Here is a 27746-nt window from a genome sequence, read left to right on the forward strand (position 1 = left end):
AAAAAACAGAAAAAGTACCATGAAGAAGAACAGAGAAGGGAAAATAAAAAAAGAAACGAGCAAGCACAACGACTAAGTCATTTTTACACAAAGAGTTGCCGAGCTACAATACGCTCCCCATACACACGCACACACACACACACACACAGAGGGAAGCTGTCATACACACACACAAATACTTAACCACTAGAAGGGTATATTTACCCTCAAATGCCGTTCAAAATATGCATGTCTAGCATACCACAGCAGCTTTGTGGTAAGTCATGAAATGCTCTCTCTGCAAACCACATAAGCCAACCAATTCTATCTCGGTTTCATCCTTAAGGCAAAATTCAATTGATATGCATATTGCTTATGACAGTAGAGGGCATCTCCCAGTCGTTCATTTGCAGAGTTTATTTTGTTTTTTTTTTTCGCGCTTCGTTTTTTTTTGTCTGGCTGAGTGTTCTACAATCAACTTAAACTAAGATTACATGAGCGGCTCCGCTAAGCTCTGTTAAAAATGTGTGCCAGACGCATGGAACGCAGCAAACCACAGCGCGAATGGGGCATGCCCCCTGGCAGAGCGAGAGGGCATGAGACAGAGGCAGTTTTGCTATTTGTATTTAAAATAGGATTTACCTGGGGTTTTGTCACTTTGCGCACTTCGCATTTAGCGCGCTTTTAATTTGATTTAATGTGTCTACGCGTGACACATCAGCGACTATTTCCTGCTCACTCTCGCGCTCTCTCTCTCTCTATCTCTCTCTCAGTCTCTGAGTGTATCTGGAACTCGTTGTAACTCTATACACTTGCCGTCTAGGGTGTTATGTGCCTAGGGTAAATGTGAGATGCGTGTTATGTTCTTTGGGCCATTTGTGTGAATTAAATTTAGCGCCCGAAAGTAGGCAACAGTTTTTGTCTTCCCCCTAGTGAATTGGCCGAGTGAAAACTTGTGTACAGACTACAAGCCAAAAACAAAACACGACTAGCGGCAATAACTACAAGTTCTATTCTACAATCCAGTTGTGGCAACTTTCTTCGAACAAACACCTACACACACAACTCACGCCGATTTTTACAGACTGTGTGTGTGTGTGGTTTGAGTACATTAAATTTTGGAATTTGTAAATTGTAACGAACCAACGTCGACGTCTTCTTCGAATTTTATGCTAAATATTGCTTTTGGGGGTCGTCGTCGTCGTCGTAGTCGCTGTGGCTTGCGTCATGCAAATGCCACACTCTATGTAAGTCTGCGCAGACTTGCTGCCAATGGTGCACATCAAAGCCAGAAACATTGACGCCAGCGGCAACACTTTGAACTTGCGTCTTGTTTGGGCTGTCTTTGCTTTTGGCCCAGCCGCAATTAAAACAGATTTCTTGTTGATGTTGATGTTGTCTTTGGCAAATTTGTGTAAATCAATTGTATGGGTAGTTTAAGCAATTAATTTTGTCGAATTTAAATTAAATTATGCCCCCCCCCTACACACAGACAATTTTCTTGTTTAGGGGGTGAATGCCCTTGCTTAAAAGTTAAAGTTTATGAACTCACAAAAATGTATTAGTAAATTGCACAAACCTTTGCTTAAAGCATAAGCTTTTTTAAGACTTTAATAATAGTTTTTTGCCTTGAAATTAATGAGACAATAAATATAGTTTGAGATAATCAATCTGATAAATTTTTCTACAATACAACAATCATTAGTTTTAATGGGAATTTGAAAAAGTCAATTTAATGTATATTGCTTAAGATAAGTTAAATTAGTATTAAAGCACTTTCATACATATATGAATCAATAATTGATGAACAAAATCTTGTTTTAAGAGTTTTTCAAGATGGAATTCTTGTTTCAAGATTTTTTCTTAAGATCGAAAAGTTTGAAACTTAATATTTGCTTTTAAATTTAGATTTTCTTTTCTGTGTATCGTTAACGTTTTTCTGGCTTAAGATGTTGAATCGATATTCAAACGAAATTTGTGTTTAAATGGGCTGGGCAGCTGCCACCACCAAAGCTGGACAGCTCATTAGTGGCAGCAAACGTATTGTATACTGGGCCAAATAAGTAGACAATTGTTCTGCACATTTCTGAATATGCGCTCGCTTTGCTGCATGATTAATATGCTTTCAGCCTGCGTGTGTGTCTGTGTTACTGTTAGCATCTACTACACGCCTCTGCAGAGACTTAGTCGAGCATGTTTAGCGCTGTCTGCCGTCGTATGCGAGAGTTAATTTATAGACTTATCAACACTTAATCACCGGAAAAATGGAAACGGAACGCATGTGTGTAAAATGCACACACACTGCGAGTATATCCAGACGTTACTGCCACGCATGTTGATTACTTGCCAGAGAGACACACACAGAGGCTTAATAGTTGTTAGTTAGTTGTGCGTGTGTGCGCGTGTTTGTATGTGTGTGTGTTGTCCTGCCTCGCATCCTTGTCTCCCTTTTGACTCCATCGCCATCTTTCACTGGGTCTCGCATTCGCTTTTCGTTTGGCACAAGGCATTTGCCGTAATTTATACTTTATAGCCTACCAAGATATGAAAAGTCACACAACCACACACGCAAACTCACACACACACACACATAACATACGCATAATATCAGAGGCTATATTTTTTCAGCCGCTGTTCAACATGTTGACTTTTATGCCATTTGCTGCGGTCTCCAAGCTAACTGTGGTCAGACATTTGCCGTTGTTGTTGCTGCTGATATTTATGCGTGCATATAAATAACATGGTGACTGTGTATGCGGGTTTATATTATTAGATTTACTGTGATGTTGCTCTATAAACATGCTGCCACATGCCAAAATATTTAAATGTATCTACCACAAAGAGTTGACTGCATAATTTAAGCGACCTTCAATCATACTTGGCAACTTGCAAAGTTCATAACACGAATTTCTCATAAACTGGCCAACACACACACACATAAACACACATATGTACATAGACATACACATTGATGTCTACCAATTGGCCTGGACAATTGCTGACGATTTGCTGGCCGCATCAATTTCCCAGTCATTGCGTATATACAGATATCTTATATATCCTCCATCCTTGTGTCTGCTCCTTCTCCTTTTTCTCTTCCTGTGGCAATTGCACGCGTGCTCAATCTGTGACATATGAGTACAGCGAGTGCGAAGTCTGTGTTTGCTGATTCCTAGCACACACACACACACAGAGAGACACACACACAGAGACAGCTAGACTCTTTTTCTATTTGTGTGCCGCTCTTGTCTCTGTTTGCCTAATGATTGCAACAACGTGACGCATGAGTATTTGTATACCCTGCACTTGACTATAAAGAAGAGCTGCGAAGAGTCGTTGCTGCAATATTTAACAAAAGAGTTTGCAACTCAAGAGTTAATATAAAATGTGGATTTAAGCTGCAAGTCTCATAACTTCAACAAGTGATAAGCTAACTATAATATTCCATATTTTTTTCAAGGCAATCTAAGCCAACAAATCTAAGTAAAGTTAAATTAAAGAATTATATTCTTAAAGTTTTAAAATAGAGCTGAAGGACTTATTAATGTCTTTTAGATTTAATATAAAATAAAATAAGAATCAAAGTGAAAATGAAAATAAATTGCAAGTAATTTAACAATTTGTTGAAACTTAACTTATAAATTGCAGTTTGAAATGCAATTAACTGAAAGTGCTGAGTATCAATAAGTCGTGCATGCTTTTTCTTCTAGTTTTCTTGCTCATCTTTTTCGGGACTTTTGCGCAATATTCTTTGTGTATTGCATTTGGCTTGATTCTTATTGTCGGCCGTTTCGCAAACATGTGCGTTACTCGTTTTGTGTGTGTGTGTGTGCGATGGCAGCTTGATGAAGTATTGTTTATGAATCATAAACTGATTTGCTTATTCGTAAAGGCGCGTCTCTGCCACTTGCCAATTCGTTTGACGTGTTTTGCATGCAAGTCGCACAGTTTTTGGTTATTGAATTTCTTTTTTTCTCTCCCATTTTTGTTTGCTTTTCGTTTGTTTGCTTGCCTATTTGCGTTGGCGTCATATTGAATTTAGGCGTCCCCCCGCCGAAAAAACACGCAACATTTTGACGCCACTAATTTGTGCGCTAATTGCTTTAAGCCAAAACAACCCGCACAGGCCTGAAGAGAAGCCGAACCGCACCCCGTTCCCCGCTCTCCGATATTTGCAACCCTCAACACCAGCAACAAATAGTACACGTTGTAGTAGTGGTTAGCAGAACAGTTGTTGCCCCGGCTCTTTCAAAAAGGCCATTAAAAATTGATTTATTTTTAATTATCAGTGACGTGCCGCAAAACAATAAATATACGTGAAAATTTATTGCAACGTCAACGGGCGACAACCCGAAAGCAACCCAAACAATCGCGGTCCGTTGCGGCTTAGCGCAAAAATGCGAGTGTGTGTTGGTGTGCTTGCGTGCGTGGGATGCCCCAATATGATACTGTGGCGTATACGTTATATAGTATACTCACATGCTATAGAAAATATTTAGCATACATACCGGAAGAGACACAGAAACGAGGAGAGAGAGCGGGGAGTGGGAGGGAGTCGATGTCGGCATACTTAACGAGCGCAATGCAAATTCTAATGGGCCTCTATATAACATAATTTTGGTGACTCCCCGACTCTGTGTGTGTGTATGTGTGTGTTGTTGCAGCTGTCGCATGCAAACCAGAGAATGCATTGAAAATTATATTATCATAGCTGTTGTCGCGCCTGTTGCCACCAAATGCCGGTTTGGCAGTTGCCTGTTGCCATTTATCGTCGACTGTTTACCAACATTTTACTAATTTATTAACTAAACCAAACAATGGTAACGCCAACACGCAAATATTTGACCAGCCGCTCACAGCAAAACACAATGTAGTTTGATGCAGCCCGGCATGCCTTTAAATATTTTCCATAATAATTGCTTAAAATTAACTCGACTATTGTGTATTCACAGCACATTAATGGCATATTTGTTTTGACAACTTTTCTCTCTGATTGTGTGAATTTCGTTTTCGTTTTTGTTTTGTTTTGTGTATATTCCATTAGATGATATCGCCAGATCTCTTAATGTAATTTAAAAGCCAACGCAATTTAATTTTGGGCTATTTCTAGTTATCTTGCCATGTACGAAAATATGAACTGCAATTTGCCAAAATTCGATTTCGAAATGAAAATGAACACTCTGAACAATGACCACACACTCACACACACACATGCAGATGCAATGAAATTTATTTTTGTGGCTTGACGCATTTAATGAATTTTTCATGTCATCGTCATTTGGTTCCGTTGCGTTTCGGCATGATTTTAAATAATTTAACGTTCCAACTTTGCTTACCGCATTGCCATTCAAATCAATTTTTGATTCGGCAGTTTTCAATTGCGAAACGCCGTCGCATTTGATGAGCAACTCAAATGCAAAAACCAAAAACAATTGATGCAAATTGTTGTGTGATGCATTTAAATTTATACTACATCATTTTTTTTGCGCTCTCGAAACGAAATAGTTACTGCAATTGCAATTGCAACTGCAACTGCAGCTTTGCTCCCTTTCAATCCAGTTGCCAGTTTCGTTGAGCGGCGCATTCAAACATGTGGAATAATAATTTATTTACAGCCAACACGATTTTTTTTTACTGCTGTTGCTGCCAGCTTGTGGCTGAATGGCGTCGTAATTGATACGCTAAACTGCATAACGCTGATTATTACATTTACATGGAAATGCATAAATGAAAAGCATCCTGATTCCACACACACATAAATTTGTTGATTTATCAAAGCCTATTGAATTTACAAAAAAAAGCAGAAAGTGAAAATTACATTCATTTCAGAGCCTATGAACTATGTTATGTGCCACACCTGATGTGCGATTTATGAATAGTTATGCACAGCTTTGCTACCAAATTAATTATTAACAATGCGAGCTAATTTTTGATTTGGTTTTATTTTATGACAGTTTATTATTTACTTTGCTTTATTTATGTTATGGATAAATTTAAGCGCAACTTAACATGTTTGGAAATCTTTTGGAAATGTAATTTAAAATTTTGTGTAATTTATGAATTGTGTGCACATAAAAATGCCAAATGCCAAGTGCCGCCTGTAAAACGCATAGAAAAAAAGGTAATTAGAATTCATGACACGTGCTATGAAATATCACACATACGCAGTGTGTGGCAAGAGCGAGAGAGAGAGAAAGTGAGTGCGAGGCAAAGGCAAAGTCACAGCTAGCTAAATGTGTGCCAACTTGATTTACGATTTTCAGATACACACATACACACAGACATACACTCATACTCAAATACATAAAGAAAAGAAGCCAAGGAGCATAGGAGCAGTGGCAAGTAATTTATGACAATGCGCTAGCCGCAAAAACTCCGAGCTGCAATCAAAGCCAAATGGCTAAGGCCAAGCCAGAAATCCCATATAAATGTCAAGAATCTAACGATGGATGCTTCAAGCAGCAGCAGCAGCAGCGGCTGTGTTGCATTAGTTGTTGCTGCTCTCAAGACGGCTGCAGTTGCATTAGTAATCCTGCTGCTTTTGCTTCTGCTGCTGCTGCTACTAAGGTCTAAACAAGCCACAACTCCAATGAGGCAGCCAGGCAAAAAGCAAAAAGCGAAAAGTGTCACATTGTTGTTGCTGCTGCCGTTGCTGCTGCTGTTGTGGTGAAAATTTATGCAGCTTTTGCATGTAAAATGTGTGCGTTGGGTGTCTCTCTCTCTCTCTCTCTCTCTGTGTGTGTGTGTGTATAGGTTGTGCCGTGGCTTTTAATGGCGTGAAGTCAGCGGCGCGTAAAACAGTCATGAAGCATCTTAATAAATTACTTTGGGGATTTTGGTGCACAATTTTTAATATTGCTGCAAACTGAACACGGGCAAAGGCAACATCAACGACATCAGAGGCAATGTTGTTGCCGCCAGACGACGTCATTGCTGATGTAAAGTCACACCAACACACGCACACAGAGACATAGTGTATGCATATAGTATGTAAAATGAGAGAGTCAACGACAGAGAGAGAGAGAGACAGAGAGAGCAGACAGGTCGAGGGTGCACGACAGTTGCTTGACATTTCGAATTTAATGAAATTTATGCAATTTTTCTTATTTGCCAAATGCACTTCGGCCGCGTCGACGCCAACGTTGACGTCGACGTTGGCGTCGGCGACAATGCGGCAATGTGCAAAGCAATGCATCAAACGGGTGGCATGTTGTCGTTGTTATTGCTGATGTTGTTGTTGTTGTTGCATGCTTCCCTGTTGCACTGTTGGGTGGCCTCTGTGACTCCAATATAGACAGCCCTGACAGTTATATATGACAAATGCAACGCATTCAATGCATACAACTCCTCTGCACCAAAGCAGCTTTCAGCTAATCAGTTACTTGCTTTTCCAAGTGTCACCGCTTTGGGGTTACAGCTCAGAATAATCGACTCATATAGATGATTTAAGCTGCCAACAGGTTTGGCAACACAAATATCTAGTATATTGCAATGTGCATTTTCAATGCTACCAAAATATTTAACAAATAAATTTCAAATGCAAGAATTTAAGAGTCTAATTTAAGGTTGAATGCTTTGAATTTATTGTGGATTATTTTATGTGAAGACCGCAAAAAATATTGCACTAGTTGTGCAAGTTTTATCTACATAAAATAATGCAAATAAAGAGTAAGCATTTGGAGATGTTTTAGTTAATAAAAATTTGTATTGAATTCTTGGAAATATTTAAGAGATTTTTAAAGCAATTAGTTTACAATAAATTTTGTTTTGCCAGCTAACCCTCAGCACACAGTATTATTAAGTCGAGCAATGTTTGCTTTTTCTGTACTAAATTTGATTTTGCTGGCATGTTACACAATTTAGAAAAACAGAGAAAAATATTTGAGGATTTCGACTTGAAATATTACGTATACGCTAACGAATGCATTCACTTCTGTGTTTGTATGTGTTCGTTTGGTGCAGAAGTGCGAATGGGGTTTATTAAATAAGTTTGTATGCGCGTTGAGAGAGTTTTGTTTGATGTTGGCAAAACTTTTGCGACTGTCTGCCAGGCGGTAAAACCAAAAAAAGTTTTTCAGTTGTGGCAAATTTAAAGTGAGCTACAAATTAACTGTAGTATATAATTGGAGGCTGGCAAGGTGAGTAAGGATCTGAGAACAGAGAACGGAGAACTTGTTGCTGAAGCCCGAGGACTGAGGACGGAGTTCGACCAAAAGGTGGTTGGGTCGTGCCTAATGATGATTATTTCTAGTCCATTCCCATTTAGCGGGAGCTTAGAAAGAGAGAGAGACAGAGAGAGTGACAGAGAGGAAGTTGAACATTACATTTTCATTGTTGGGCAGCCAAGCGAAATGGCTTTGGCTTTCGCTTCGGCTTTGGCTTTGGTTCTGGCCGATGGTCGTTTTTGGTTGTTGTGTTTCTCGTTTTTCTTTGGCTTATGCTTTCAACGGATTTTGGTCAGGCTGTCGCACAGGCAAAATGGTACGAAATGTCGTCCTGGTGTCATTTGGAATCGACACAAAAACGAAAAAAAGATTGCAGCTTACTTCAGAGCAAGGACAATGACAACGACAACGACGACGACAACAGGCAGTGGCTAATGTGCTCGTTGCTGCTAAAGACTCGCCAGCCAAGTTAATGAAACCAATAAATTAATTTTAATGATTGCACACAGATACTCGGACACTCACACAGCTGCTGCTGCTGAATCGCTGGACATTGGTTTAGTTGGAGGCGACGGCGTGCAGTTTGCGCTGCGTCAGCGCTGACCCCTACTCCAATATGTTGGCACTGGGGGCGTGGCACTTGCCATAAGTAATTGACAAAATCTTAATTAGTGCTTGGCATGTCCATTGAATAGTTATAGCTACCGTCCGTCTCCGTTGTTGAGTTTAATTAGCAGCTGCTGTTTGAGTTTAATCAAATTAAAAATGCCAAAAGCCTCAGTTTCAGTTTCAAGGCTGGGCAAAAATGCACAGTGCATATTTAAGGGCAATCGCCTAAATTGAATTAAATTTTGATTAACTAATATGCATGCCAATTAAGTTTTCTCAAATTCAAATTGAGTATTCATGTATGTGTATGTGTGTGAATGTAAATGGATTGAGTGTCAGTGTCAACTTAATCAATTCAACTCAAACCCAATTTCTTGCTTGCCCAATGCGAATATCCTGTGTGTGCGTGTGCAAGCGTGCAAGTGTGTGTGAGTACGTGTGCTTGCATAGAAAACAAACTGCAAGCAGTTGACGCTCTGGAATTTTCCACTTGCACTTGCCAACTGCCACTTGAAGCTATAAACTGTGAAGAGCTCTTCCGGCTGCCGCTGCTGCTGCTGCTACTGCTGCAGCATCGGATGAGGCAGCTGCCCCGTTGAGTGCCCTTGAAATTGACTACAGCTGGCAGTGCAACCAGAGTTGTCTATACTCGTATCCCATCGACTTGTGTGTCTGTCTCTAACGTTTATCCACTCAGCCGGCCAGCTGGCCCTGCCTCGCTTCCTTTTCATCCTAGAAAAATGTGTATAATTCAGAGCAAACCAATTTGTAGACATTTATCGCAGTGCTCGAGGTCGATTCAATTCGATTCTTATCTCAAATTTAATTAGTGGCCCTTGCCGAGCAGCAGCAGCAGTTTGAAAATTTGCACATTTAATAATTAAATAAATGGTTTGGGACAAAGTTTTTGCTCTTGTCTTGTCTTGTTTGTGCATGTTGTTTTGGGGGATCTGTGCGTCCTTCCGGCTTAAGTCTCCACTATTGTCAAAGTGTCAAAGTAATCCTGCTTTGTGTAAAAGGGTTTAAATTAAATTAATTGACGAACACTTGTAAAGTAAATTAAAATTGCTCGACTGACTGACCGACTGACTGACTGTGCGTTGTCCTTGGTTGCTATTGACATCGTTAAAGAGATTACAAAGGGTCAAAGGGATAGCAGCGATTTCTCATAATTGCCGCCCATTGCCTGCGGCCAGCCGAAAATTCTTTCCATTGATGTTTTGTCTGCCCTCTGTCATTTTCATAGTACCCACAGATATACACACACGCACACACACACACACTCGTAAAGGAGGGCAGTTCCGCTGACATTTGGTTGTCAAACTAATTAAATTTTGCTGGCCACGCTGGGGCCAACAGCCAACAGCCAAATTGGCGCCTCAAATTGGTAATTACTCGGTCTGAAGTGCAACTCAAACACGTAAAAGAAAACGAGCCAGTGTCGCGTGGACCTCTTCTCCCCTCTCCTTCCCTGCCTCTATCTTTTCTTGCCACATCAACTGGTGCAGCACATTGTGCAATTAGCCAACAGTCGTAGTGACAATCAAGCAAACGGCAAGTGGCAAGTGGCAGAGAGCATAGCGAATGGCGCCAACGCGTCCGACGACGCGTATGTCCTTTGCGTGTCTGTGTGTGTGTGTGCATCCTCTAGTTGCAAAGGGGAGGGGAGGAGGAGTGCAGTTGAGTTGCCTAATTACTTGTAAGTTGGCGAATTTGTGGCAAGGCGTTTTGTACTGCTTCAGCCAAATTCAATTTTATCCCACATTGCGGTCAATTCGCAGCCAGCAATGGTAGCTAGCTAGCGACGCCCACGTCACGCCGGATGCTGACATCGCGTACTATGCATGCACATCCGTATCCGGTTTCCTGTAGTGACACAACGATAACGACGCCTTCTTGATTGCCAACGCGCGCGTAATTATTTTTTAAGCACTCTGTCTGTGCCTGCGAAATTAGACTTAACTAAGCCAATTTTTTTTTCGCTTTTTTTGTCGACTCTGACGAAATTTGAATAGCTCGGCAATGCCAATGTGCTCGAGGGCCGTACACCCGAAATATACACACACACACACAGAGAGAGAGATACAGTTGTGTATATTCGGGGTATCCTCTTGTTGGTTCTCTTGGTTTCCACAACTTTTTTTTTTTTTGCGTCTTTGCTGCTGTTGTTGTTTGGCTGCTTTGTCCAATTAGTAACAGTTTGGGTTACGATTTCATTTCTTTTATTGTGCTCGTTATCCTTTTTATTTTGGTCTCTGCCGTCGCTGCTGCTTCAACTTCTGCTTCTGCTTCTGCTGGCAGTGCGCAAATTTGATATCCTTGTTATGGCAAATTGCCGCATGTACTCGGCTACAATTATTTTGCTGGCATTGCGTGAGGCATAACCCTCTCCATTTTCCATATTGAATCGCATCTATATGTTAAAATATATATCTTTATGTATTTATGTTGCTTTCGAAGACGTCAGTGCACTCAGTGCCGTGGTCCTTGGCGTCCTTACGTTCATTGTCCTAGCGTTCAATATTGTCGCCCCTTCGATTATTTATGATGCTCGCTTGCAGCTCACACAGCTCGAAGCTCGAAGCTCGAACATCGCCGTGCCATGCCGCATTCCCGACGGGCCTGTGGCCAAGTTTTAGTAGTCATCGTTTGCCCAGTAATAAATTTATGCTTTTTTATTTCCTCCTGTCATAATTTTATCCTCAAACACACACACACGCATACAGCTTATAAAGTGCTTGGGCATTTTTCTTCGCATCGTGTACTTTTCCTCATTTCCCGAGTCCCATGCCCCGTGTCCCTTTTTCCCTTTGGCTGCTTTCCGAAGCTGTCTAAAAATTTTTTCCAATTGATAAATTATTTTATGGCAAATACACAAATTTTCTCATACGCATGTCTTGCATGGGTGTGTGGTTTTTCTTTCTTTGTTGTTGCTGTTGTTGTGGTTTGCTCTTCGATTTTCCCTTTGGGTTGCCTGTCATTCGGCCAGGAAATGGCTCCCCATTTGAGTTGCTCGCTCTTGCTCTGTGCTCTGTGCTTATTTCCTTTTCAAGCATAAAAAAGCGAGCGATGTACGACTTATGCGGAGTATGTGTACATAAGTAATATCCCTGTGTATTCTTGCATATTTCCGGCTATATCCTTTAGGCCTTGCCAACAGCCGTCGATGCTTGTCATTGGCACGGACTTTATCTAACCATCAGACTCTCCCACTCGACTCCCACTCACTCAGACAACAGCTCAAACACATAAAATCAATCATATTTGCTTCGTTTTTTTCTGCTGCTTTTATTTTTTCCGTTCTCTCCCTCTCCCTATCTCTCTGTCTCTCTCTCTCTTTACGTATCTCGTTATGCGCCTCTTTAGCTTTCCTTAATCTTTTTTGTTTACTTGCGCTTCAATTTGTTGCTTCGTCTCTCTTCCGCAGTTCAATTTGTCCTTGGGCAAATATATGATGTCTTATGATAAATTGCAGGGTATTTAGTAGTTGGTCTTGCTGGTCATTTTGTGCTCCATTACGCAAGCTTATAACAAATTTGAATCAATTTGTACAACATTTAAGTTTTTCTCTTCTCAAAAATATGCAACATTAATTTTAATAGAATTGTTTATGGACCGCATATGGGCGAAAGTTTTGGGAGGGGCAGCTGGATGTGGAGGCGGAGTTTGGCGCAAATGATGCGCAGTTTATATCATTTTTTTTTTTTTGTTTGCTGCTTGCTGCTCTTCTGCTAGTGTTTGCTCTATTTTGTGTGTGTCATGCATGCACAACTGCCATGTCATATTAAGTTGAGAGGTTGCTAAACAAAAAAAAATAAACGAAGAAAAAAATGCAGAATACCAAAAAAAAAAAAAAAAGAAACTGTAGAAAAAGATGGGGCAAAAAAAAGTTATAATAAAAGCAAAGCGAAAGGCAGCGCCAAATCAAAGCCAACAATATTTTTCAGGATTATTTCAGTTGGCTTGCCGTTGAGTGCATATAAAAAGAATACAGAAACCAAGAGAGGAAGAGAGATGCTAGAAAAAGTGAGAGAGGGAGAGGGAGAGGCAGAATCAGGTCTGCGCTCTGGTGACGCAAAAAAAAAGGAAAAGGCAAAAATGTTGCGCTCCAAAATTTCTGTTAATTTGGCAGCGTGTCCTGTGTTTTTGCCAGACTTGTGCCTCGCAACGTTTAGATTTTTTTACGCTTTACTTGAGTTTTATTTTTGTGTGACAGTTTTGCCAAAAAAAAAAACAAAAAAATTACAAAAATATAGAATGTACTTCCCCGCAGTTTATGGGTTCCCTCTGCGACGTCTCTCTCTCTCTTCAGCACTTCAGCCATTGGCTGTGTGCAGATATGCAAAACGCAGCGTGCACATAAATTTTAGTGTTTGGTCTACGCTTATTTGCATAGGAATTATGTATTTGGGCACGATGGCTTAGCAGCATTACACAACAAACACACAAACACACACACACTCAACAAATATACACTGCATTCGGGGGAGGAAAAGGGAATGGGAATGGGAATGAGGAAAGGCGACTCTCTGTGGTTATGCAGAAAACTAACGCATATCGTTTTTACTTCTATTTTGCAGCTATAAATTTGCAACGCCCCAGGAAAATGCATTGCAGCAGAACAAGCAATTAAAACAGAGACCGAGGTCCTGCACGAGTCCTGCCACACACACAAATACCGACTACAGAGTACCGTGTACTGTGTACCGCCTAGTGCCTGTCGGTTGTTGTCGTCTGTTGTTGGTTTTTGGGCTCGCTGTGCTCAAAACCTATTTTGAATAATTAAAATTCCGTAAGTGCTGCTGCAGTTGACGACAACAAAACTTTTGCAACAATCTGCGGCGAAGGCAACAACCACAACCACGATAACAACAACAAGGTGTGCAACAATGAAATAATTAATTCAATGCACCTGAATACGCCAGCTTACACATAGAAGCTCCTTCAAATCCAATTGAGAGCAATAGCCACAAGCAAAAGAAAAGCTGAAGCAAAACAAGCAACAAACAAACAACGCGACGAACAATTAAAGCAAATACCGAAAACTAACTAACCAATCAAGTGGAACAGCAAAAAGAGAGGCAACAACTGCAAAATGGCGGAACACAGGCCAATGTCAACAATTAGCCAATGCAAGGATAACCAAAGACATATCCGCAAGAGGACACAGCTACCTGTCCTGCCGCGCTCACTGTCTATTGTCATCGCATTGATGTTGCTATCACAGCAGCTCTGGGAGAACGGTAAGTTGATCCATTGTAGTTTTTATTCCAGTTGAATTGAAATACAATCGCAGTCCGCATGGCTGCAAAGTTAAGTTAATCAGCAATTCCAAGTAACCGCTAAGACAACCCCATTCAATTGACAAGTCCGCAAATTGTGCATGGCAGCGCAATATCCATTGCCATTGTGGCAACAGTGTACGTCCGTTGGTGCCGTTGAATTAATCTCATTCTTGTAGATAAATATTTCAAAAGCGAAACTTAAGCAATTAATTTCGCTAATTGCTTTTCTTCGCTTCGTTTTTGTTTCGAGAATCTCCGCCGTTTCGTCCCCATCGCATTCCTTGGCAGAATGGTCTCGAGTTTTGCATTTAAATGCATTTGCCGGGTTGTCCTGCTGCAGTTCAAGGACTCAACTTTGCCGCCGCACAAAACTCAATCTGACATTTATGCGAATGTCCACGGAATCAAATAAGAGTAATGACATTGCCAGCGAATAAACGAAAAGGAACCCAGACCAAACGAAATGAAACTGTGCTGAGCTGAGCCAAACATCCTGGGAACCACACGCAAACACACACACACACACAGATAGTGCAATGTCCTTTGGCTACTCAAACATTCCAGTGGCTATTAGTATTCATATCTTGACTGAACTAAACTGAAAGCTTAAACTTCTTCTGCCTTTCGCCTTTTGCCTTCTGCATGACGTCTGCTGCCTGCAACTCGCATTCGCATTCGCATTCGAGTTTTTAAGACCCGCTCTCTTTTTCTCTCTCCCTCTCTCTTTTACGTACATTAGCATGCATTTTTATTTCGTGCTACAATTGCTGAAAAAGATGCAATTAAATTTTAGAACAAGAACTGCACGAGTCCTTGCTCGTCAGTTCCCCCAGTTGCTGCCTTTGATACTCTTGCCGGGAACATTTTGCAATTTAATAGTTCGTATTAAATTCGACATTATGAGAAGAGATTGCAATTATCATTATTCAAATTGTGCTAGAAATAGAAAACAAATTCAATTAATATTGCCCATAAAAATGACTGACATTCAATTACTTTCAGCTATTCGATTAGATTCCACTTGTCATGTGATAATTGTGTTTGTCTTGTGCTACCCCACAAAACTGTTATTAAATTAATACAACGTGAAAGGGTATTCTGTCTTCGGCAACTAACACAATCTATCGATCTAACTCTATTTTCGTTTTTTCTTATATTATGCTTCTCAGTTTTTACTTTTTTTTTTGTTGGTTTTTCCGAGTCAGTCTCTCTATTACTTAGTTTTTCCTTTGGCCAAGTCGCTTTAGTATGCGGTTGCAGCTGCTGTCAGTGGCAAAAACGCATTATTAATTTATTTTTCAACTTGCAAGATGAATAAGCAAAGAGCAAAAATTTCCTCTGACGACGACGACTGACAGTGTGCCAAGCAAAATTTTCTATTTAAATGTCGCTATGCAACTACGAAGCTCCCCAAACTGTTCCCATTCAGTTTCCCATTCAAATTCCCGTTCCCCAATCGCAGCAGTCGCTCATCCCACAGTTTTATTCGTATTCGCGTTTAGCATTGCCAAGTCATGTTGCATGCCGTTGAGCATTCGGGAGAGAAGTTAACAAACGGTGGCAGCACCCAGCATCGACGTGCTGCTCTGGACGGGCTTCAATCTGCTGTCCATCAGTTGTTTCGATCGTGCAGCAGTCGCAGCAGTTGCAGTCGCAGTCATTGCTGTCTGAGTGCACCGCAAGGAAATAAAATCCAAAAGTGAATAATGAACCGCAAATAACTTTACTTTGTGTTGGCAAGTTTACACAGCACAAACCACTGCACCACACTCTCACTCTCTTGCTCTCTCGCTCTGTCTTTGCCACCCACCAAAAACATTGACTGGCAGTGCATCTCTCTAACCAAATCTCCAACTATCCAAACCCGCCTTTTGCTGTTGTTTCAATTGCTGCGGGACGTTTGTCTGCCCTATCAGCAACAACAGCAGCAACATCAGCAAAAGCAGCAGCAGCAACAGAAGTTGTGTCAGTGTCAGTAACAATTATTTCGGTTTTGTAGTTAGTTGAGTTGAGTTTGGTTTCGTTTGGTTTTTTTCGTATCCGCCGCCAGCTTTTTGCTGATGCTTCAAATATTTGCATTTGCGGTTGTCTCCTTCCCTTCCCCCTATTTCCATCACCCCTTTGCCCCATCCCCTTTGGGGCTTATCATGCCGTCTGTGATGAAGTGCAAATGGTTTTATGAAACCAAAGCTAATCTAACTGTATTCTTTTTCGTTAATATTTGTGTCAGAAATCACACGAGTATTATTACTATCTTATAGTCCCTCTGGCGCATAGGGTTAAAGCCAACAACGAAACAAAATTATTTGGGTCTTATCGAAAGCTGTCTTCTAGTTTGGGGGCTAATCAACTTGACACAGGTATTTTGCGATTTGCCAGGCGCAAAACTTTCGCAAGAGGAAAACTTTCGATTTTCTACAAAACTTTCCATACCTGTCTGAGATAACAACAGTTCAATGTAACTGAAATTTATTAACTGCTTGCCAAGCAGATGCAAATAAATCAGGTAAAAGGCAGCCGCCACAAGAGCAGCAAAGTAAAGCAAAAAATAAAAAAAAACGAATATGATAAACTCGATACTTTGCGAGGGCGTGGCTGAGCAAGGGCTATGGCGATAAGCTAAGTCAACCGTTAAAGTTACGCCCACAAAAAGTAAAAAAAAAAACCTCAAAAGGGATATTGACATATGACTAAAATGCCAACAAATGGAAATTTAAAGGCTTCGTCTGAAAGCTGCACCTCTTACAATAATTCTAACTGAGGATTTGAAGGAATGAGCATAACTCTGCATTTTACAGGGTATAAATTGAAGCTTGCTAGCCACATCAACGAGTTTGTACAGTTTTCTATACAGTTGAAAGCATTTAATGTGCTTAGCTTCAAGCACTCGCTGTCTCTTTTGTTATGCTGTGAAGTAGTTGAGCACTTATAGGGCATCTGGTCGTCTGGCATTCATGTGGCACATGATATCCACTTGTTGTAGGTGCGGCTGTGTCAAGTATTTGCACTTGCGCTAAGCAAAATTTACGCGCATTTGTTTGTACGACTCCAGAGAATTGCTTCGCAGCGTTTCTCGCTCAAGTGAAAATCGATGAGCTGTGTTCTGGGTGTGTGACGAGATGGGTGTGTGTATGTGTGTGTTAGTGCCTGGGTGTGTGTGTGTGTTTGAAGTGTGCGTGGCGCTGTTGGCATTGTTGTTTGGCCACAATGTTTTCTTTTTCCGCTTCGCATGGCTTTTTATTGCTTTTCTTCTTTTTTCATTCATTTTTTTTTCCTATTGCTGCCGTTGCTGTTGCTGGTGGCTGGTGTCATGAGCAAACGAGCGGCATTTGAGCAAATAAACTAGACCTGCCAACACACACACGCGCGTATACAACTACAACAACTCGAAGAGCACTACAACAAGAACAAGACGAGTTGGCAAAGCCTTAAGCCCTTGGCATCCTGTGGTTGCCCAGCTTCCAACGAAACTCTCAGCCTTTGCCTTCGTTTCCGACTGTGGCTCTGCCTTCTTTTGGTCGGTGCCATCTCAGCGCCAACATCTCAACGTCATCATCTTTGGCCACGTCCGTACTCCCTTGGCTGTTCCACTGGCAACGACAACGATGGCTTGAATCATTATGGGCTCGTTCTGCCACTTCACAAAATGCACACAAAAATCTTCAACTTTATCTCGTCAATAACTTGAAGAGCAGCCCTCAAGCAGTGCCCCCTTCTGCCAGCTCAACTCTTACGAGGCTGCCTGTGGCTTTTACTCTCTTAAACTTCAGTGTCTGCCCTCCTCCTCCTCCTCCACCGCAGACGGATTTCAGACCACACAGTGCTCAATCATTTATTGATAAAAATTTGCCGTTTTACATATTTTGCGCTTGTATTTTCGGCACGTGCTGCGGTTGCAGTGGCAAAATGTTTGCAAATGATTATTTTATTGACAATTAAAGCACGAGCATAAAATGAAAGCCACACAAATCTACTAAAGACATCACTCCAAGCAGCAGACAACAGAGTGGCAGAGGGAGAGAGGGAGGTGGTATGCAATTTGACACGCTGTAAGGAGTAAAATTTTATTACCATGAATGTGAAGACTTGACATTAGTCGCACTGAGTAAGACTCTACTGTCTTTCACTGTAACTCTTCACTCTCTCTCTCTCTCTCTCTCCACTTTTTCGTAGTCTTTCTGAATGGAAATCCTGTGCTGTATGTGGATGTGGTGTAAACGATTCAAGTTTATTGCTGCACTCAACAGCAGACAATGCTGTGGCCCATGGCTCTGCTCAGCTGTGCTCTACTCATTGGCCATACACTGCATGTGGCGACGCATGGCAAAAACTCAACAGCAAGGAACAGAAAGCAAGGGCAACTGGGTCAAAGCTGCTTTGTGGTTGCCTAGGCAACGGGCAGCGGGCAGACTCATCATCAGACCCTTGCTAAGTAGTCCTTCGGTTCTTAGACTTGACCACAGCTTTGATGTGCCACACACACACTCTTTTTTTGCAGCTCAGGGTTTTGCTTCATGCCTCACGCTTGTCTTTATCCAGGAGCCAGGATCCTGAGCTCTGACAAATCTATTCTTTTCGTGTGCATCAAGTTCACAGATTAGATCAATGCAGGGAAGCTGTAATTACATCCTTTGTTCATCGATTAATTGTTTGCAAACTGACTTTATTGATTACAGTTTTCTATTTAGACCTTTTTTTGTTGAGCAGCAACAAGTCACTGAGTCTCATAATCCAATTAAAGCCCTAGCAGCCCTAGTCTGTACAAACTTTGACAAATGTGTGTTGTGGCAATAGCTGAATATATTTCTTAGTTGGTTCAATGTGCCGCTGATTGCATAATTTAGTGGCTTAAATGGTTAAATTGTGTTACCTCGACGAAGTTAAATACGATAATTGAATTTTTACTCATCAGCTGCCGCAAAGCAGCATATTTAGTTTCTTGTTGTTGTTCTTGCTGGGCCAAAAAGTCTGGCCAACAAGTTGCTAATAAAATAAAGTAACTCTCATTGCCTGACAGATGACTCTCCAACTGAGCTGACTGAGTGAGTGACTGACGGACGGACTGTCTGACTGACTGCAGCAGCAATTCATTAGAATTTTTGTGCGTCGAGCACTTTCATTTTGTTTTCTGGCCTGCTTCAAAAAAGCCATTTCATTATGGCAAAACACAGAGTTCGTAGTGACAGAGATTTGGCTACAATGCGGCCCTAACTAAGTAACTGCGACGACTCTTACTCTTAATGCTGGCCAACGGCATAGTAATTTTAATTTGCAGCAAATTATCATTGGATTTGTCAGCTGTGTCCTTCACAGTACCAACGAGACCAACGAGTGGGCGAAGCACTTCGTCTAGTTGGCCAAATTGACATGGACAGCAATGGGACGAGAAGCAAGCAGCAAAAGAACCCAAGAAGCGGGATGAAAAAAAATAACAACTGCAACTATTTTGTGGCCAATTTTTTTGCTACTTGCTTACCAGTTGAAAAGCTTCTCGCCCTCTCTCTGTCGCTCTTTCTGTTTTTCCGACAGCTCTCAACTCGTACATAAAATATGAAAATTTCTCACACAAAGACTTTGTTTAGTGCAGGTTGAGCGGCTGCTGCTGTTGCTGTTGGACCCACTTACTAACCAGACAGAGCAACAACAGACGCACTGCATCTGTGGTTCTGGATGTGGGTGTGGACAACCTACTGTTATCCTGTGGCCTCTGTGGGAGGAGTTGGTAGAGGGGGGTTTTTGTAGGGATGCGCCGGCATGTTGCCAAAGGATGTTAAAATATTTTTGCAGCTTTATCTTTAGACATTTGTCGAGGCAAAATGAGGTGCAGTGCAGTGCAGTGTGTTGAGGCAAAGTTGGGTTGAGAGGTTGTCGTAAAGCAGCGTCGGGATTTAACTGACATTGAGTGCAGCTTGGATGGCCCCAAGCCCACTGGGCAAGCAAATAGATTACCTTCATTTTTGCCAGCGAGTCTCGAGTTGGGTTTGGGTTGGGTTGAGTGTGGCCCATGGGATGTGGCCATTTTGTGGCTGCCCTGAAGTTTGCAGTTGAAAGCAGCTTGGAGACAGCTGCAATGGCAACCAGGTTACCTGGTCTATCCAATCTCCCAAGTCTCACTATTCCCTTATGCTTACTGGCTGCTGGCTGAACTGAGCTGGCGAGCACTTGGCAAATGTTTCAAATTAATTTCGTCGCATGCGGAATTGCTTGACATTATTTGTGGACTCTCTCTCGCATTCAGCAGAAAATCGTAAATCAAAATACATGGCGGCAGGGGGCGACAGCTGAGCTCTCAGTCTCAGCTTATCGGCGTTTAATCTCTTTATGATAAAATGTTTATTTTGGCGACAGTATCAAAACACTTGGCTCAACCACTCCATCCGTCTGTCCGTTTGTCTGCCTAGTCCCCGTCCTCAGCCGCCTGTTTGTGGTTGCAATAAATTGTCCAATGCAAAGTAATTCGCGTTCACAAAGCAGTCGCCACCGAGCTTGCCACTCGCCAGCTTGCCACTCGGCGTGGCACTCAGAAGTTTTGCATTGCCATATGAAAGATAAATTCGCTGATAAGAACTTTGGCTGGCCGCTGTGTGAAAAGAGGATTGTGTGTACAGGCTAATTTAAGTTCAACGCCAGCTGTCGCACAATGGGCGTAAACGATGTGGGCGGAACAGATAGAGAGAGAGAGAGAGAGAGGAAGGACTCACAGCTGCTGCCACACCAACGGCAATGCCACGTCCAGCGTTAAGGCGAGGCGACTTTATTATTATTATCCTCGGCGCAAAAGTGGCAATGGAGCAAACAGTTTCGAGGGCCAGCCAAAAAGAAAGCAAGAGAGAGAAAGGGAGAGAGAGAGAGAGACAGACAAAAGCAGGCTGCGAGATGTCGACATTTGTCCAGCTGCTTCATTTCATATTCAGGAGATATTTTCTTTCTCATCATTACAATTCAGTGGAACTCTATGAAATGGCGGGAAATCATTAATGTATTCCTTTCATATATTTATGACAAGCAATACAAAAGGATTGTGCAATTTGAAGGGGCTTTAATCGGACTAAAGAGTGTGATTTGGTTTGCAATTTTTACGGCTATATTTATAGAGTATTTGTTGGTCGTTTAGTGTTTGATAACAGCTGTATTTTTGATTTTTTATTTCTTTATTTTCTGTCAGCGAGAAAGACAAAAGACAAGTGCAAAGTTTGGCCATTGCTGATGTACTGCGTCTTCAGCTCGAGCATCTCCATTCTGGACAGGCAGCGGAGTGGTTGCCTCATCAGTAGCTCATCAACGAAGGCATCTAAATTTTTTCTTATCCAGCTTTTTTTGTAACAAGTTCTTTTTTTTTGTCGTCTGCGCGTTCACCATAAATGACTTTAAAAATGCCTAACAAAGTTTTGAAATTACTTCTTGAGTGGGACAGGCGGCGAAAATGAAATTACGTATAAAAGGGATTTTGTCAACGTCCTCCACAGTTGCCACTTCATCCCCCCTCCCCATGTCTCTGCTGGGCACTGAGAAGTGCAGCTGTCGCCTTTTCGGTGTTCGTCTTTCGTTTTTGTGCGACGAAGTTTCCTTTCGGCTTATTAACATTGAAAGCTCATTATTAGTTTTTCGCAGCCAAAAACCTTGTTGGCGGCCAAAACTCTTTTTTAACTCATTCATAAAAGTTTCCCATTTTTTGTTTTTTGTTTTTTTTGGTACATTTTCATTGCATTAATTTGGCACGCAGGTGTCGAATTTCGTGCTGCTGCCTCAAGCCTTTAATGAGGCATGACCTTGCATACGAAATTGCGACAGCAGCGCTTCAGCGCTCACACACAATGGTCAATTGCAGCAGATTTGTCAAATAGTCGGCATGGTTTTATTTATTCATGCTTGTGTTGTACCAAAACCCGTCGAACCCGCCGAACCCATGTTTAGCTTAGCAATTTGCTGCAGCAAATATTTGCCAAGTGTCAAGCGCTGACAGTTTAGGCTGAGGATGCGAATGGCGATGACGAGGATGCGGATGCGAATGCGGAACACATTGCAATTGGGTGACAATTGCAGTGAGTTGAAGTGGTGGTGGGTTCGCTTGATATCTCATCTAAGCATATGGGTGCACACTTAATGATATTGACATTAAGTGTTGAAAATGTGCAACTACCCCTAATCCCCTTGACACTCTCCGCTGCTGTTCCAGTTGCTACCCTCACGATGACTGAGCGTAAGTGTAGTGTGTAGGCGAATGTCACAGGATTCGCGGCACAAGATATATACACACATTGACTGTAAACTCTGTGCTCAATGCTTTGTTGTTGTTGTTGGCATTGTCATTCCTTGTTGCTGTGTTGTTGCTGTGTTGTCTATAACCGGCTCCGCCTCGCACTCGATGGGCCTAATGAACCATAACGCTTTATCGCCGTTTGTCGCTTTACCCAAGTTCCCCGTCTATGTCTATCTAAGTGTGCGATTGGGATTTAATTTGATTGCTTCAATGCCTTGCCAAGCCTCTGTGTGTGTGTGCGAGTGTGTGTGAGGCATTAGCTTGTGATTTACTGTATTATTTAGTCTTACTTTGTTTTACCGCTTATTACTTTACGCGCCACGTTCGTATGTGAGTTTGATTGTGCTTTGTCATAGTCGAGAGGAGAGAAAGTAGTGAGAGAGTTGAGAGAGTGGTGAGTGAGACATTCCCTCGACGAGGCGTTGACATAAAAGAAACTTGGACTAAATCCTTTCTGCATTGATTGATAAAGTGCCTTATGTGCGGATTATTGCGACATTGATTTACTACGCTCCAAAGGATTTACGCGTTTTTTTATACCCAAACAATGGAAAGAGGGGAACGGGGTCGGGGTGTAACATTGAACCTGCACAAAGTCTCATTAAGTGCTGAGTTGAAAGCTGAAATTGAAACTGATGCAACGGGCGAGCTTATTAAAAGTATTTAAAAAGTGTAAAAAGTGTAAAACAACCTTGGCGAAGGTGTTGAATTTCATTCGAAAACTTTTCATTGAGGTCTCGGTTTGAAATGCAAAATTGTTGCTTTTACTCTGCTTGCATTTTGAGGCAGCCAATTGTGTTAGCAAGTTTCGCTCTTGGCCCGCCTTTTGTTTGGTTTTGTGTGTTTTTTGTTGCACTTTTGTTTTGGGGCCCTGCGTTGTCCTGTTGTCCTTGGGGTTTCCTTGTGCGGCAACTGTGGCTGTGGTTGTGTCAATTAACGCCTAAGTTGTAAACAAATTTCAGTTCAGTTTGCCACAGTGCACACTCGCACTTTTGCACTCACAGTGGCACTCATAAATCGCACTTAGAAGCGTTTGCAGTCAAAGTTTCCCTCGGCCCACTCACTGGAACAAGTTGGCCAAGTTGGCAAAGCCAACTACAAGCTGGCTAGCTGGCTGGCCGACTCGTCGGTTGGCAAGCGAAAGTACGAAATGCTATTAGCAGCAGTTGCACTAAACAGCCAGCTGCTGTTTACTTAACTTGGCGTGATTAATTAGCCAAAGGAGCCAAGTTTACACTACAACACAGCGAGGCAAATGGAGCGAGACTGCTGCAGGCAATCTCTTCGACCCTTTGCTCTGCGTCCAGTTACATAACAAGTTTTTGTATGCTTATGAGTTATGAAGATTTCATCAAAAGCTGCTAAGCCACTTTCTGACTTTGGACTCAAGCGAAAGATCAATGCTTATTTGAATAGAGAGAGCGAGAGTAAAAGTAAGAGCTGAAGCTCAGCTGCAAATCTAACCAATTAACTTTGAATGTCCAGCGATATCCTTTGCCAATCCTCTAAACAACTTTATGCTGTGCTTAGGAAACTCTGAAAAACTTTGACACGATTTCAAGTTTGCTGCAAATTTTGAAATCAAATCGACTGCACGATAGATACTGAAGTGGGGCAGCAAAAGCAGCGGACGAGATTATATAGCAAATAATACTTATGAACTTATTATCTTGTTTGTGCTTTATGCTACACCCAACTCTGACCCAGCTTGTGACCTCGAGCCTCTGCTTTACCATCGTACTGTCGACTGCCGACTGCTGACTGCTGTTTAGCATACAAAGCACGTGGCATGTGGCAGGGGGCATGAGACAACTTTCATGCACTGGGGATAGAAATTTAGAAGCACAACTTGGCGCAGTGTTTTGGCTCGATATTGGTCTTTGGTCTCAATGCTCTGGCTGCTGTTGATTTTGTTTTTACTTTTCGTTTTTCATTTTTTTTTTTTGTGTGGTGAATGCTGTGCTTGTTGCCATTGTGCCAACTTCAATGTTGATTCTGTGTGGCATAAACTCTGTAAATAAATTTCAACAAAATTGTGTAACAATACGCCAAACAGGCCTCAGGGGTGAATGCGACGTTTGGTCTAAAGCGCTACCAAAAACTGGCAAAAACGACCAATGGTTATAGACAGCGAGAGACAGAGGAAGAGAAAGAGCAAGTGAGTTTCGAGGGGCAGCTGCAAAACAAATACTACTCGCAACTTGACGTGGTCCAAACAATAAAAACCACCAATGGGATACAAAAAAAAAAAAAAAAAAAAAAAAAAAAAAAAAACGAAAGAAACAAACTGAGCGTGGCTGGGAAAATATTTCGGCTCAAAACTCAACAGAGAAAAAAACAATTGGCTGAAACTCTAGGAACTTAAAAATATGCGCTCGTCCGCTTTAAGGATACTACATAGAGAAAGAGATGTCCGCATTTGATGGCTGGCCTGCAGCCCGGATGCTCTCGGATGCTGTAGAAATTATAAAAGAGCCGCTGGTAATTGTGCGTTGAAAGATCTGAAACGCTTTTCGGTCGCCTCTTTTTTTTTTACTTTACCCGGCTACCTAATCCAATAAGCCAACAACAGTTTTCTTAAGTAATTTGTTACCCCTTTTGCACGTCTGTGCACCTACCCCCCACCTCACCCATCCGACTGAAATACTACCCCTACTCCTTGCTCATCCACCGTTGATGTTTTGCTTTGTTATGCCGTTTAGTCTGGTAAATGGCGAACAATGTTGCTGCGTTAAAATGGCCAAAGGGGCTGGAAGCTGAGAACAGCGCAACAGAAAAAAAAAGGAAAGGGTAAAGGGGCTAGGGCATACAGGGTGCTCATAGCAACATCCTCGGCATAGTTGCGTCAAGTATTTTGTAGCTTTTGTTTGCCTTTCAAGCTGCCTGACTGCTGTCGGCTTTTGCCCAGCTTTTGCTGCCTTCAGCTGCCATTGTTGCGTTGCCTCTCAGAGAGGCTGGCTAAGCCACGCCCGGCATCCACTTAACCGCAACTCTCGGCCAACAACAAGACCAACAGCAGCAGCGGAAGAAGAGGCTTCAAGAACTTTGCCAGCGTATTGTGAGCTGGCAAAACTTGAAGAGAATCAATCAAACGTCTGCTTCAATATCAAAATTTTAATTAGGAAATTTTCAGCACAAGCTTGCCACATTATCAATTTGCTGGCCATTAACAAATTATTTGATTTTTTTCGTCTACTTACGCTTTCAGCGCTTTCTTTTTGAATTCAATTTAAAATAGAAAGAACAACAGGAACAACAATGGCAATGGCATTACTCACATAAAAGTTAAGAGTGCGCCGAGCTGAGCTGAACTGAGCTGAGCGACTACAAATTGTTTTCAGTTATTTCGTTTCGTTTCGTATCTCGGTGGTTGCCCCTTGAGTCGAGTCGACTTGGCTTTTATTATTGCTTTTTTATTGCGTATTAATTTTGCGTGCTTAATTTGCCGTCTCTGTGTGGCAAATGGGCGTGGCCACGCCTCAATTGCTCCAGCTATTACTGTTGTGTTCTGTGTATCCGGTGCGAAGGGTTTTCGCTTGTAATTGACGCTGTAGCAGCTGTTGTTGTTGTTGTTGTTATTGCTGCTGTTGCTGTTGTTGTGTTGTTGCTTTGCTGGCCTGGCTCTTGTCGTCGCCGCAGCTCATTTTAATGGCAAGAAATTGAATTTTAATTAGTAACGAGGAATCTGTTACGCATCAGTTTGTATTTAATTTAATTTCTTAATTAAAATGCGTGGGCATGTCTGCATAAAATCCAACGACTGGCCAAGCCCAACGAACTTCATACTCCTAGCTATGACCGTGGCTCTGGCTCTGTTCTTTATCATCAAAGGCGGAAATAACCAAAATAAAAACAAATAAAAACACGGAAATGAAATTATAGACGAATGTATATATATTTTTTTTTCATTTGACTACGAAAGTGGAAGGCATTAAACACATTGTTAGTTTACTGGGCACGACTCGACATGACTTTCGCCTGACGATCAATTTCCATACAAATAAACAGATTCTTATATGTGTATATGTTCTGTTGGTTGGCTGCCAATTTAAGCAATCAGAAAGCTGCTTAAATCTCATGCCTGGCACTTGCACTTTTGCGCAATTTGCTTTAAATTTTTTTGTTGCCTACTTTTTGGGGCACAAAGAGCGCTGTGATTTTTTTGTGAGTGTGTGTGTGTGTGTGCCAGATTTATGCAAGGGCAAGAGTGCAGCACAGTTTTCTTTGCCAGTTCGTTGGCTTTGAGGCAGCCCAAAACTGAAGTGCCACAAAGCGCTAAGCTGCTTCGTCTTCTTTTGGAGGTTGAGCAAAAAAAAAAGAAAGAAAGAAAGAACTGCATACATATAAAGAGACATGCATATTACAAGTGCCTTAGTGTCTGGCACAGCACATTTCTTTATGCGGTTCACATAAATTGCATTATTTATGTAGCGTTTATGTGCAACTTCCGTGCTCTTCCCCCTCTCCCCATCTCTTTCCTCACCCGCTTTCAGCTGTCGGTGACAGTTTGAAATTTTCTGACAATTCAGCAGTCGTCTTGCAATTTAAACTCAGTTTGAAAGTAAAGCATACAAATTAAGTTTAATTAAGTCGGTTATTTAAGGCTGGCTCGTGCTTCTGCCTGAGTTCGAGTTGGAGTTGAAAATCAGGTTGGCTTTCCGACGAAAAACGTGCGGATTTTGTGTGTGTGTGTGTGGCACGCTAAGATACGAGGCCACTAATTTTTGCGATTCTCACGCCGCAGTGTGTTGCCGTTCCGGTGCAGTTGCAGTTACAGTTTTGTGACGCCAACTTTGTTTGCCAAACTTTTTATTGGCACATATCCTGCAGTCCTGTCGACGTCACTGCTGTTGCTGTTGCTTGTTTGAGTTGTTGTTGCTCGCTGTGCCTTGTTTTGTGGCTACAAACTAGGCTAAAATTAAAATGTGCATTGTTTTCGCTCAGTGCGCGCTCACGTCGAGTTTTTCGGGGAAAACAACATTTGCATATTTGGTGCGCATGCATCGTCGTCATATATAGTTAGTCAGTGTGCGGTTTTTAAAGCCCATCAGCTTGAGTACTTTGCGTTATGCGCCAGCAACTGCTGTCAACGAGCCAGCCAAACAGTCAGCCAGTCAGTCAGTCAGCCAGTTAGTCAGTTAGACAGTCGGGCATTCTGTCAGGCATTGTTGGCAGCTAGAGCTGTCGGCCTGATGCAAACATCCTTGCACGCATCAAAGGTCATAGACTGGTCGATATCCGGCTCGTCGTCGTCGTCGTCGTTGTTGGGCAATTTGTGCGCACATTAGTCGCGTTGCGTTCGTTTCTCTACTGGCTGGCTGGATGGCGAATTATACTCTTGAGCATCATTTAACAGAGAAAACAATAAATTAAATTATCCGGGCCTCCGACAGCCAACAAATTTGGCCTTTCCTTTTTACTTCACTTTACTTTACTGCTGTTCGCCTT

General features: G+C 41.9%; 1 protein-coding gene across 4 annotated transcripts in view; it reads left to right on the forward strand.

The window, feature by feature from the left end:
• The window catches only part of LOC133838395 (lachesin), a 128647-nt gene that overhangs the window by 47943 nt on the left and 52958 nt on the right, over positions 1-27746 (forward strand). For all 4 annotated transcript variants that reach the window (XM_062269475.1, XM_062269472.1, XM_062269474.1 and 1 more), the window contains exon 3: positions 13334-13996. In XM_062269475.1, the coding sequence (XP_062125459.1) occupies positions 13849-13996 (148 nt within the window). In that variant the 5' untranslated portion in view covers positions 13334-13848. The remainder of the gene's footprint in view (positions 1-13333; positions 13997-27746) is intronic.

Source organism: Drosophila sulfurigaster, chromosome 2R (assembly GCF_023558435.1).
Source record: "Drosophila sulfurigaster albostrigata strain 15112-1811.04 chromosome 2R, ASM2355843v2, whole genome shotgun sequence".
Classification (NCBI taxonomy): domain Eukaryota; kingdom Metazoa; phylum Arthropoda; class Insecta; order Diptera; family Drosophilidae; genus Drosophila; species Drosophila sulfurigaster.